This window comes from Sus scrofa, chromosome 15, assembly GCF_000003025.6.
Source record: "Sus scrofa isolate TJ Tabasco breed Duroc chromosome 15, Sscrofa11.1, whole genome shotgun sequence".
NCBI lineage: Eukaryota > Metazoa > Chordata > Mammalia > Artiodactyla > Suidae > Sus > Sus scrofa.
In genome coordinates, this window is record NC_010457.5 from 78,015,016 (window position 1) to 78,028,989 (window position 13,974).

At 38.9% G+C, this 13,974-nt stretch overlaps 2 protein-coding genes across 2 annotated transcripts in view; one reads left to right on the forward strand and one right to left on the reverse strand.

Moving 5' to 3' along the window:
• Window positions 1-6,915, reverse strand: part of SLC25A12 (solute carrier family 25 member 12) — a 125,996-nt gene extending 119,081 nt beyond the window's left edge. The window contains exon 1 of the mRNA XM_021075518.1: window positions 6,785-6,915. The gene's annotated coding sequence lies outside the window, so the exon portion shown is untranslated. The remainder of the gene's footprint in view (window positions 1-6,784) is intronic.
• HAT1 (histone acetyltransferase 1) overlaps window positions 7,132-13,974 on the forward strand; it is a 57,523-nt gene continuing 50,680 nt past the window's right edge. Inside the window, 2 exon segments of the mRNA XM_003483674.4 lie at window positions 7,132-7,233; window positions 9,302-9,406. Of these exon segments, the coding sequence (XP_003483722.2) occupies window positions 7,227-7,233; window positions 9,302-9,406 (112 nt within the window). The 5' untranslated portion in view covers window positions 7,132-7,226.

Here is a 13,974-nt window from a genome sequence, read left to right on the forward strand (position 1 = left end):
AACATATAATTTAGCTCAGCAGGGCTTCTATATATCCAAGGACAATGTAGATGTGTAGCCACAAATTTTTTTAAAAACAGAATTTCTTTCTGGTCTTTCTTGTGATCCTGGCCTAACAAAACTTATATAACAACGTATTATAATTATTTGTTAATATTTTAATATATGGAGTTCCTGTCTTGGCTCAGCAAAAATGAATCTAACTGGTATCCATGAGGTTGCAGGTTCAATCCCTGACCTTGCTCAGTGGGTAAGGATCCAGCATTGCCGGGAGCTGTGGTGTAGGTTGCAGACACGGCTTGGATCTGGTGTTGCTATAGCTGTGGTGTAGGCTGGTGGCTGCTTCTCTGATTCGACCCCTAGCCTGGGAACTTCCATATGCTGTGGGTGCGGCCCTAAAAAAAAAGACAAAAAAAAAAATTAAAAAAAAATTTTAGAAATCTCTTGAGGTTATTCTTATAACTGTTTAAAATGAAAGTTTTTGCTTGTTTGTTTTGGCTATGCCTGAGGTATGTAGAAATTTCTAGGCCAAGGATCAAACCTGTGCCACAGCATCAACCCAAGCTGTTATAGTGACAACACCAGGTCCTGAACCTGCTGAGCCACAAGAGAATTCCCTTTTTTTTTTTCTCTCTCTCTTTCTTTCTTTCTTTTTTTTGGTAAAATGGAAGTTTTCATTTCTCCAAATATTTGTTCTTAATTGAGACTATTACTTTTTTTAAAGTTAACATTCAGATTTCTAGGTAAGATTTGGAGTTCCCGTCATGGCTCAGCAGTTAATGAATATGACTAGCATCCATAAGGATGCAGGTTTGGGAGTTTCCATGTGGCACATGGTTAACGAATCTGATTAGGAACCATGAGGTTGTAGGTTCGATTCCTGGCCTTGCTCAGTGGGTTAAGGATCTGGCATTGCCGTGAGCTGTGGTCTAGGTCATGGACACGGCTCAGATCCTGTGTTGCCGTGGCTGTGGTGTAGGCCAGTGGCTATAGCTCTGATTAGACTCCTAGCCTGGGAATCTCCACATGCTGAGGGAGCAGCCCTAGAAAAGGCCAAAAAAAAAAAAAAAAAAAAAAGGATGCATGTTCGATCCTACTCAGTGGGCTAAGGATCCAGTGCTGCTGTGAGCTGCGGTGTAGGTCACAGACATGGCTCGGATCTGGCATTGCTGTGGCTGTTGCGTAGGCCAGTGGCGACAGCTCAGATTCGACCCCTAGCCTGGGAACCTCCATACGCTGCGGGTGTAGCCCTAAAAAAGAAAAAAGAAAAGATTTCTAGGTAAGATTTCATAAAACTAAAATATAACCCAGCATTGCAGTAAATAGTTAATTTCATTTATATAGGAATTGTCCTTAAGTGCCAGGCAGAGGAAAGGAGGGAGATAAAACAGAGAGTGGGTTTAAGAAGGGAGGATATAGGCCAACTTAAATATTAATTATTCAATACGACAGTTAACTTTAAAGTCTTTAGTAAATTCTAGTTAAAAGAATTTATTCTTGGGGAGTTTCTTGCTGGTCTAATGGTTAGGAGTTTCACTGCTGGGGCCTGGGTTCAGTCTCCAGGCTAGGAACTGAGATCCCACAACAAACTGCTGCACTCTGTAGCCAAAAAAAAAAAAAAAGAATTTGTTCTCATTTCAAGGAAGAACTCAGGCATGAAGACAACACATACAGTTCCAGCTCTGGAGGAGTTGTCAATGAGAGGTGCAAAGACTTAAGAGTGGAGAAGGTGATGATTCATAATTATTCCCTAGGAGGACAGATGAGAAAGTGAGGCAAGCCTTCTATGACAGGCAGGCCTCAACAAAGCCAACTAGAGAAAATGGGGAGAAGACTATGAAAGCCTCACTTGGGGTAAAATGTGGGGCTGCTGCAGTAACAACATGGGCTCATGCCTATTTGTTGTGGGAAACCCAAGGAGAAGAGGAGGAAAAGATTTTGTATTCACTGTACCACTTACCCAATACCTCTCTTGGACTCTGTAAGTAGATTCCAAATAAGGCCTGTGTTTGGGAAGATGGCAACTTATGTTTAGTGTCTAAATGTTTCAGTGTTTAACTGACAGAAAGATAGAAAAAGAGGTATGGAGGCAGAGGGTAAGCTCCTGGTGAGGAATAGCTAGGTTTTCTTAGAGCTTTGTCAGAAAGCTAGATTTAAATCCAAGTCAAAATTCTCTTGGCAAAGCCAGGGCTGCTGATGATCTGGGTTTGTCTACAAGAATACCCACATCCCACAAGATCTTGTCTTTGAAACCACTGTACCAGGGATAAAGTATTTCATGAAGGAAATTAGCCCTTTCTATATAGCAAGAATGGAAAGAAAAAAGTGGGGAAGCACAGGACCAAATTGAGAGAGTTAGGCCACAGAATCAGTTTTGTCAGTTACTTGTTTAAAAACCACAAGCAAAGGGTTTTTTAAGTCAGGATCTTCAAGGGTGCAAGGTGACCAACTAGGGTAGAAAATATCTAAAATTAGTATTTATACTCTTTTTTGCCTAAAAGTTAACAGTTAAAATAATAATATTTAACATGGGAATTAACAGTAGTAAAAATATATTAGATGTCTATAAGGAGATATGAGCAAAACTTTTTATGCATATGTATACCAAATTAAAAAAGACAATTACTAGATTACCAGATTTCTAAAATCGCTTTGCTCTAAAATTCTTTTTTTTTTTTTTCTTTTTAGGGCACACCCACAGCATATGGAAGTTCCGAGGCTAGGGGCCAAATCGGAGCTGTAGCTACCGGCCTGCACCACAGCCACAGCAACGCCAGATCTGAGCCGCATTTGTGAACTACACTGTAGCTCACGACAGCACTGGATGCTTAATCCACTGAGCGAGGCCAGGGATTGAACCCGCATCCTCATGGTTACTAGTCGGGTTGGTCACCTGAGCCACAGCGGGAACTCCTGCTCTAAAATTCTTGATTCTGTATTATCAAAGTATCTTACTTGCTCTTAAACTATATTTAAAAATAACATCTATAGTAACATAAACTGTCTCATATACAACAAAATTTAATTTTATCAAGATACAAAACATAAACATTTTATTCTTTACATGCATCCTGATCCTACCAACACATGCTTCTCACCTGATGATGCAGGTTTGCTTTGTATTACAAATTCAGAAAGAATTTTTTTTTTTCCTTTTTTTTTTGTCTTTTTGCCTTTTCTAGGGCCGCTCCCTCGGCATATGGAATTTCCCAGGCTATGGGTCAAATTAGAGCTGTAGCCACTGGCCTACACCAGAGCCACAGCAACGTGGGATCCGAGTAGCATCTGTGACCTACACCACAGCTCACAGCAACGCCGGATCCTTAACCCACTGAGCAAGGCCAGGGATCAAACCCTCAACCTCATGGTTCCTAGTTGGATTTGTTAACCACTGCGCCACGATGGGAACTCCAGAAAGAATTCTTTTAACTAATTTTCACAGTGACTGGTTGGTTTAGCTTGTTAACAACTATATACATTCCCTAAAAATTCTGATTTGTAAAAAAAATTAGAAGAAACACTACCATAAAGCTAAATTTTATTTCATTTTATAATTCTTTTAAGGAACAGACTTATGAACTAAACATGTAACAGCATTACATAACTGGTATAAAAGCTCTTCACTCTGTCCAATCATAGGAAGTTAAGAGTTTTGCTTTTCATAGTGATATGTGTAAATAAGTTACAAAGGGAGTGGCTGAAAACCTATCCATTAGAATGACAGCTTTCACAACAATGTGAATATACTTAATGCTACTGAACTATATGCTTAAAAGTGATTAAGATAGTAAATTTTATGTTTTGAAATTTTTACAATTCAAAAAGAAAAAAAAAGGAGAATGACTGGAACAATGTAGCAGTTTAGGAGTTCCCTGGGGCTCAGAAGGTTAAGACCTGCCATTGTCATTGCGGTGGCTTGGGTTGCTGCTGTAGTGTGGGTTTGATCCCTGGCCCAGGAACTTCTATATGCTGCAGGTATAACCACACACACACACCACACACACACACACACACACTCTCTCTCTCTCTCTCTCTATATATATATATATATCAGTTTTAAATGAATATTTCTAGTCATAATTTTCACCATTTTTTAGTCTTATTTATTTATATCAAAGTGATTTTGATAAAGTGTTCTTACTCTCCTCCTATCCTGAAGTTCTTCCTCCTTAAGGAACAACACAAAACAATAGTAAAAAAGTTTAAACAGAGGAATAATGGTCATTTACCCTATGATTTGCACTATGAACTAAACAAATGAGTTAACTAGCTACTGTTATTTATCTGTAGAGAGGTATATATTTTGAAATAAAGACACATTAAATAACTTCATTTTTCTTTTGGATCTCAGATTTTCTATATCTACTTTTTAATAACCTTTTCTTTAATACCATGTTTTTAAAAAAAATCCCTTTTGAAGATTTCAAGAAAGGATGGCAAAATCGACTAGTCCATATGCACCTGAACCTGTACCAAACTTATGGTTGCTTGTTCATTCCTAATAGTGTAATATGACCTTTTCTTATTGAGAAAAATGCCTTTTTTCAGATTTCATATTCTAGAATGAATGTTATCATACCGCCTAATATTAATATAGAATTTTACAGTTTACAAACCTCTTTCCTAAATATTGTTCCATTTGATTTTTCACAAGAACTGAATGTAATGACTGGGAAGGTATTATCTCCACTTAATAGATGAAACAAGGTCATACAATCATGAAAAAGTAGAACTGAGACTAGTAGGGCATTGAACTTTCCATACTACTATGCTGCCTCTTTCATATACATTAGGACATCATTTTCCTTTTGTAGAAATTTTACTCTACCGTGGTAACATTCGCTTCCTAAATCCCCTTTGTTTATTTTATTATTATTATTTTTTGGCTGCTCCTATAGCATGCAAAACTTCCCTGGCCAGAGACTGAACCCATGCCATAGCAGCGATCTGAGCCACAGCAGTGTCAATGCCAGGTCCTTAACTCATGGAGCCACCAGGGAATTCCTAAATCCCCCTTCAGAATAAGGTAACATAAATTATAAAAGAGGGGGAAAAACCCTACAAAAGTATTTTTTTCTTTTTGGTAATTTTACTATTAAATAAATAGTAAAATATGCTATTTCTGAAAGAAGTCTTTTTTTTGGTGGGGGGGCCATACTTGTAGCATATGGAGGTTCCAGGCTAGGAGTCGAATCAGAGCTGCAACTGCCAGCCTACACCACAGCCACAGCAACATGGAATCTGAGCTGCATCTGTGACTATACCACAGCTCATGGCAAAGCCAGATTGTTGACCCACTGAACGAGGCCAGGGAGTGAACCTGCATCCTCTAGGATACTAGCTGGGTTTGTTACCACTGAACCACACAGGAACTCCAAGAAGTCATTCTTTTATCTTTCAGGTAAACTAGCTAAAATGTATTATGTGACATTTTTAATAAAAAAGTGTGGACAGTTCTAAGACTAGGATGATTTAAAACTGTAGCTTCAGTTCTGCAAACAGATCATACTAAATGTTAGTCACACAATATAAAGGTTCATAATATTTCTTATTCATATTCATCTCATTTCTTATTCATATTATCATCTATTGTTTCATCACATTTCTTCCCTACAACTAACCATAGTCACATAAAGTCATAAAATCTGTTTCAGATTTGCTGCAGTTAAGACAAATCCCTCCATTTTTGTTTGTTTGTTTGCTTTTTAGGGCCACACCCATGGCATTTGGAAGTTCCAAGGCTAGGGGTCACATTGGAGCTACAGCTGCCAGACCAAGCCACAGCAACATGGGAGTGGAGCCACATCTGCCACCTACACCACAGCTCAGGGCAATGCCGGATCCTTGGCCCACTGAGGGAGGCCAGAGATCAATCCTGAGTCCTCATGGATCCTCATCGGGTTCCTTTCATAATGAGAGCTCACCTCTTGATTTCTTATTTTAAGGATCATAAATGCTTGTCAGCTATTGACTTATCTACAAATAAGTTTTGGAAAAAATGAAGCTTGCCATTTTTGAAATGTGTTTATATAAAAAATTGTTCTCCTTTTTGATCCATAATGTCATTAGCGACACTGATTTCAGTTTTCTTAACATTAAGGTTTAAAGGAAAAGGATCTGTGCATTCTCAGTATCTTTTCTGATCTTTATCTTCAGGAGGGCTGGCTCCATGTAGTCAAATGCTGAGCTGAGCATCCTGAGAGCTGGGCTCTGGTGCAAGCTGTATATTGAGTGTGAATTTGGGTAGTTTCTCTTTTCTGGGCTTTAGTTTCCTCATCATTAAAATGAGGGAGTGCATTAGTTCTAGATTATCATCCCAAGGGTCCACTTTAGTTATAGTATATCATTATAAAACCTATTAACCAATATTCTTGAGACAAGGCATTTTGTACACAGACAACATTGTGGGAGTATTTTTGGATACCTAAACAGTGTTTTATTCCCTGGGTCAAATATTTTCAGCAGTTACTAAATACTAACGAATCGTATGGTCCAAATCAGGCAGCATCCTGTGATGTGGTTTAGGCCACGAGGACTCGAAACATGGAGAACCAGAACAGGTAACCTGAGATATTATTAGGTAGCAATTTCGGTGCACTAAACTGTTGCCTAATAATCTTAAAAAGTGAAAGACAAGTACCTAAATATCACCCTGTGTACATACTGTTAAAAGAACATGAGAGAAAAGAAAAACGATGTTAAATAAGTATTTCTGGCAAAAACAGGAATACACAAAACAACTGAAAATTTCTCCCACAAGTAAAACTCAATCCCTATATTTTACCTGTAAAACTAGGGCTCAGGTGCTGTGATCTACTGTCCAGGCCAAAGGGAAAGTTTTTCTACCAGTCTCCAAAACATCATTAGGGAGGAACAGAAAACAGCCATAAGGTATGTATATTACTCAAATCAACACCAAAGAAACTCCTCGAGCCGCGAGCGCCTCAGCAGAGAACGTCCCTTTGCAGCCCCCGCCCCCAATTCAGGCCTGCAAATGGGCTGGTGGAGCTCGCGGTGGCTAGGCAACCGTCGGAGCCTCCCCGGCGGCGTTAGCCCCGCCTCTCGAGGGGCTTCCGCCCTGCCGCGCCTCAAACGTCCTCCTCTCATTGGCCAGCGACCTGCCAAGGGTGGGCGGGGGAAATGCGTCAGTAAGTGCGCTCACTTCCGGCCAGGGAGCGCGCGGGTTGATTCGTCCTACCTCGGCCGCGGGTGCTCGCAGCTCGGAAATGGCGGGTAAGTTCCCGGGAAAAGTTTACCAAGGGGAGGGGGAGGGCAGGTTTGGGAAAGAACGCCGAGACGGTGGTGACAGTGCCCGCCTGGAACTTTCGGGCTCTAGCCTGGGTTCTAGAAGGCCTGTTTTAGCCTTGAAGCGCGGAACTCTTAGCCTAGCTCCTTGTCTCCGAGGTTCGTGCCCCCGCCCCCAACGGCTCTGGGTTTTGCGCCTTCTGGGGGGAATTCGGCGCCTGCGGGGGCCAAAAAGGCCTGGAGGAAGCGTCGCGATTGAGCTTGTAAGGTGCCAGATGCCTGGAGGCCTGTTTTTCTTCTTGTTCCCCTTGCCCATTGCTGCCTCTGCTACTGGTCTGGTTCTGTTCCCGCCAGCTGACTTTAATGCTCAGACCCTCTTTTTCCAGTTCTCCCTCCACCTTCCGCTACAGTCAGCTTCTGTGCTACTGCATTGCTGCCTTGCCCTGACTTGAGGCTCTCATTTGAATCTTGATTGTCTCGTTATGGTCTCCTTAATCTCTCACACCTTAGTATTCCTAGGATCTATTTAGATTTCCTTTGAGAAAGGTGATTCTCGCATTCTTCCTTCATCTAAACTTCTCTTTTAGGGTGCGCCTGTTATGATTCTCTTGTGTTTATTCTATAAATTAATAATTCCGTTATTTTTTACGTGTATTAAGACTGTTTTGATGTATTTGCTTTTTCCCCCCAGTTACATATCTTTTCAAGTTAGTTTTTACCCCGTGCCTTCATAGTAGTCTCAGTACACTTTCATGGATGTGCTGGATTGACAGGCATGATGAGCTCTGCAGAAGTTTAAGGAAGGGCTCTTCTACCAGATAGAGACTGTAGGATTTGGGGATATACTGGTGCAGTAACAGAGTTGGGGGGATGTGTATTGCACAGGGTATACCTATTATAAGAATTATGCCTAAATTTGAATCTCAGCCCCGCCATTTGGTAATTGGGTGCCCTTTAAGCAACCGGATCTCTTTCTAAAAGCCTGAGCTTTTGAGTATGAAATGGGGCTGATATAGTAGCTACTTGTCTTATAGAATTATGAGGATTAAACTAATATTTATGACTGGGGTCGGAGAAGAAAACTAATGTGTTGTAGTTCACAGATCTAGTAAGTAAATGGTGGAGCCTGGTTTGAATCAAACAATTGACTCCAAACCGTTTATCTATTTTGCTTCAGGTGTTGCCCATGTTCTGGGTATGTGCTTTTATTCAATTACTGAGGTTTATGGTGTGTCATTGTACCCCATTTTTTTATTTCTGCTCATCACCTTTTTTTCCTGAATTTTCCCTAATTTTTGTGATCATTCAGGTGATTTACTGTCATTGTTGCTTGAAAGTTTCTCTTGATGATGATTTATTCCATTGTTAATTGTTATTACGTTGATGGGTAGCCACGTGAAGTGAGATCATTTAGGTACTCCAGTAGTCTGTGACTTTGTGCACATAGTTTAAAAAAAAAACTTTGTTAATACATTTAAAATTTTCTTTCCTAACCCTGTCCCCATTCCTTCTCTTTTATCCTAGAAATAACAGTGGTTACCAGTTTCTTGTGTATCCTTCCTGAGATCATCTGTCTATGCATTATTAGTTGTTGATTTTGTAATAGTTGATCTGGAAGTACTCCAGGTAGAATTTTTCTAATATATCGAAATAAAAAGCTATTGTATTATAAATACATTCTCACTTTGATTCTTAGTAGAGCAATGGCATCCTTTTATATTTGTTTTAAAAAGGCTACTTAGGTATAAATCCTAGCAGGTATTTTTATATTAGTATTAAATATTCAGAAATGTCAGTAGACTGTCATGTTATTTTTCAAGTTTACTCTTTTATGTAAAGCAGGTCTAGTTCATAAGCCTGTATCTCAAAAGTGATGTTTTTTCAGTTTTATGATGAGACAGTCACACTCAGTACATTTACCTAGGAGTATATGGAGATCTGTGATCTATTCACATGTTTTAAGTCTTACCTCTATTCCACTTCTAATAAGAACCCTGTTTGTAGGTTTGACCATTTAACTACTTCCAACGAGACTTTTTAAAAACCTTTTTCTCAGGATTTGGTGCTATGGAGAAATTTTTGGTTGAATACAAGAGTGCAGTTGAGAAGAAACTTGCAGAATACAAATGTAATACCAACACAGCAATTGAACTAAAATTAGGTATGTATGCCTTTTCTAAGTAGTAGTAGTATGTACTATGTGTGTATACATAATCTTTTAAATTTTGAAGTAGAATTTTATGTAAGAGCAGTTTATTGCACTCATTTGTATAGTGTATTATATTGTTTATTGCAGTTTAATGTTTAATTTTCTGCACTTATTGGACACATTCAGATTTTATTGTCTTGATTTATGTCATGGAGTGGGTAGCTGTTTGAGAGGTGGCAGAGTTTACATATAGACAGTACCATGTGGCAAAATGTGACAGGTATAAGTGGTTTCAGCATCTTAAAAATTTTTACCTTTACTTTTTTGCTTATGAAAATAATAGTAAGTATTGGTGAGGATGTGGAAAAACATGTATTCCTGATGGCAACAAAGAGTTAAAACATGTATTTGCGGTATGACTCAACAATGCAACTCCTAGATAGCCCAAAATACCTAGAGAAGTGAAACCCAAGAGAAATGATAATGTATGTCCATGCAAAAACTTGTACATGAATGTTCATGGCAATATTATTCACAGGAGCCAAAAAATAGCCCAGATATCAGTCAACTGGTATATGGTCAAACAAAGTATGGTATATCTATATGTTGGAATACTATTTTACATTAAAAAAGGAATGAAGGTCTGATACATGCTACAGCATGGATGAACCTCAGAAACATTCTAAAGTGAAAAAAATCAGGCATTCCCCCCCCACATACTGTGTGATCATTTGTATGAAATGTTCAGAAAAAGCAAATCCATAGAGACAGAAAGATTAGTGGTAGCTTGGATCTGAGGATGGGAACAGAATGACTGCAGATGGGCATGAGATTTCTTTTGGGAGTGATGGCAGTGTTTTAAACTTAGATTGTGGTAGTGGTTGCACAATTCTAAATTTACCAAAAATCGTTGAATTGTATACTTAAAACAATTGAGTGTATGCTATGTAAATTACACCACAGTAAAGCTATTTATAAAATAATTGTGTGTGCATGAAATCTGGTTCCATTACTTAGTTTTCATATCTTTTTTTTTTTTTAATTTTAAAACTTTATTTATTTATTTACTTAGGCTGTGCCCACACCATATGGAAGTTCCTGGGCCAGGGACCAAGCCACAGCAGTAACCCAAGCCACAGCAGTGACAATGCCAAGTTCTTAATTGCTAGGCCACCAGGGAACTCCTAATTTTCACATCTTTAAAATGGGGTTAATAGTACTTACTTTATAGTGATTGTAAAGATTAAATATGAGGTTAAATACAGGTAAAGTGCTTAAACAACTTGACTTAAAAATTCTCAAAAAATGTTAGCTGCTTTTATTTAAAGCAGTGCAAACATAACAAATACAGAAAAGGTAACAATGATCTGATGCCTCACTAAAAAGTTAATACTGGAGTTCCTGCTGTGGGTTAAGAATCCAACTGCAGTGGTTTGGGTCACTGTGGAGGCATGGGTTCAATCCCTGGCCCAGCCTACAGTGGGTTAAAGGATCCAGCATTGCCACAGCTGCAGTGTAGGTTGCAGCTGTGGCTCAGATTGAGTTGCTGGCTCAGGAACTTCCATATGTTGGGGATACAGCCATTGAAAAGAACAAAAAAAATAATACTCATCTAGGTTTTTTTTCTTTTTTCATAAACCAGGCACCTCTTGTAAAGCTGTTTGTTATTTAGCTTAGCAGTGTCTTGAATATCATTACTTGTAACTACATATAGAGTCTCCTCATTCTTTTAAATTATGTAGTATGGTTTGACTATATCATAACTTATTTAAGTATTCTCTATCGATAGATTTGCTTCTTCTCTTTTGCTATTAAAAGTAATTCTCGGAGTTCTTGCCGTGATGCAGTGGGTTAAGAATTTGTCTGCAGGAATTCCCATTGTGGCACAGTGGGTTAATGATCCGGCTTGTCTCTTTGGCATTGCTGGTTCAATCTCCTACCCAGTGCAGTGGATTTAGGATCTGTCATTGCCACATCTGTGGCGTCTTAGGTTGCTGGCCCGGGAACTTCCATGTGCTGCATGTGTGGGCCATAAAATTAAAAAACAAAACAAACAAAAAAGTAATTCTCCAGTAAATATCCTGGTGTATGTGATCCATAGAATGTGTGGCTGAAATGCTGGTTTGGAGTTTTTCAACTTCAGCACTTTAGACATTTTGGGTTAGGTAATTCTTTTCTTGGGTTAGATAATTCTTTGTTATTCTGTACGTCTTAGGATGTTTATAGGATGTTTAGCAGCATCGCTGGTCTGTTGAGTAGATTCCAGTAACTGTTCCCTCCAGTTGTGAAAAATGTCTTCTGACATTGCCACATCCCCTGAGGGTCTCTCATAAAGTTATCTCTGTTTAAGAACCACTTACTTTGCTAGATCAAAGGTATATGAACATATTCTACTTCAGCAGTTGTTGCTAAATTGCCTTCCAAGAAGTACCTATGCTTATTACACCAGATTTTTTTTTTTTTTTTGCTTTTTAGGGCAGCACTCATGGCATGTGGAGGTTCCCAGGCTAGGGGTCCATCGGAGCTATAGCTGCTGGCCTATGCTACAGCCACAGCAACGTGGGATCTCAGCTGCTTCTGAGACCTACACCACAGCTCATGCCAACGCCAGATCCTTAACCCCGTGAGCAAGGCCAGAGATTGAACCTGAGTCCTCATGGATGCTAGTCAGATTCATTAACCGTTGAGCCACGACCGGAACTCTAACCCCAGATTTTTTTTAAGCTTGCCTTTTTAACAATACCCTAGTTAATGTTGCATATTTTCATTAAAAAATATCCTACCCCTATGATGGATGAAATGTAGCTTGTTTTTTTTAAATAAATTCTTATTATAGTTGATTTACAATGTTCTGTCAATTTCTGCTGTACAGCAAAGTGATCTAGTTATTTTTATATATATGTATGTATACATTCTTTTTCTCACATTATCCTCCATCATGTTCCATCATAAATGATTATAGTTCCCTGTGCCATATAGCAGGGTCTCATTGCTTGTCCACTCCAAATGCAATAGTTTACTTCTATTAACCCCAAAATCCCAGTCCATCCCACTCTTTCCCTCTCTCTTGGCAGCCACAAGTTTTTTCTCTGAGTCCATGAGTTTCTTTTCTGTAGATAGGTTCATTTGTGCCATATATTAGATTCCAGATATGTGATATCATATGGTATTTGTCTTTCTCTTTCCGACTTAATTCACCCAGAATGAGAGTCTCTAATTCCATCCGTGTTGCTGCAAATGGCATTATTTTGTTCTTTTTTATGGCTGAGTAGTATTCCATTGTGTATATATACCACATCTTCTTCATCCATTCATCTGTTGATGGACATTTAGGCCGTTTCCATGTCTTGGCTATTGTGAATAGTGCTGGAATAAACATGCGAGTGTATGTGTCTTTTTCAAGGAAAGTTTTGTTGGGATATATGCTCAGGAATGGGATTGCTGGATCATATGGTAGTTCTATATTTACTTTTCTGAGCTACCTCCATACTGTTTTCCATAATGGTTGTACCAATTTGTATTCCCACCAACAGTGTACAAGAGTTCCTTTTGTCTACACCCTCTCCAGCATTTGTTATTTGTAGTCTTATTCATGATGGCCATTCTGACTGGTATGAAGTGGTACCTCATTGTAGTTTTTTTGGTCTTTTTAGGGCCACACCAGCGACATATGGAGGTTCCCAGGCTAGGGGTCTAATCAGAGCTGTTGCTGCCGGCCTACGCCAGAGCCACAGCAATGGCAGATCCGAGCCATGTCTGCAATCTACACCCACCACAGTTCATGGCAATGCTGGATCCTTAACCCACTGAGTAAGGCCAGGGAGCAACCCCGAAACCTCTTGGTTCCTAGTTGGATTCGTTTCCTTTGCACCATGACGGGAACTCCTCATTGTAGTTTTGATTTGCATTTCTCTAAGACTTAGTGATGTTGAACATTTTTTTGTGTGCCTGTTAGCTATCTGTGTGTCTTTGGAGAAATGTCTGTTCAAGTCTTCTGCCCATTTTACAGTTGTGTTGGTTTTTTTTTTGTTTTTTTTTTGTTTGTTTTTTTTTGCTGTTGAGTTGTACCTTCCTGTTTTAATTTGCAATTGTAGTGAAAACCCCATGACTTAAAACTTAACTATTTCTACCATTTTAAGTGTGCAATTCAATAGTGTTAGTATATTCACGTTGTTGTGCAACTCATCTCCAGAACTTTTCATCTTGCAAAACTGAAACTGCCCATTAAAAAAACTCCCTGTTTTCCCTCTCTAACACTGTTTTATTTTTTGTTTCTGGAATTTGACTACATTAGATTCCTTAGATACCTTATATAAGTGGAAGTCTTCTGTGACAGGCTTATTTTATTAAGCATAATATTCTCAAGATTTATCCACATTGTAGCACCTGGCAGGATTTTCTTCCTTTTTTAAGGCTGAATAATATCCATTATATATAGAAAATACCACATTTTGTTTATTCATTAATCCATTTATGTTTTTAATTTTTAAAGTTTTTTTATTTATTTATTTTTTTTGTCTTTTTAGGGCCCAAGCTGCAGTATGTGGAAGTTCCCAGGCTAGGGGTCAGTTAGAGCTGCA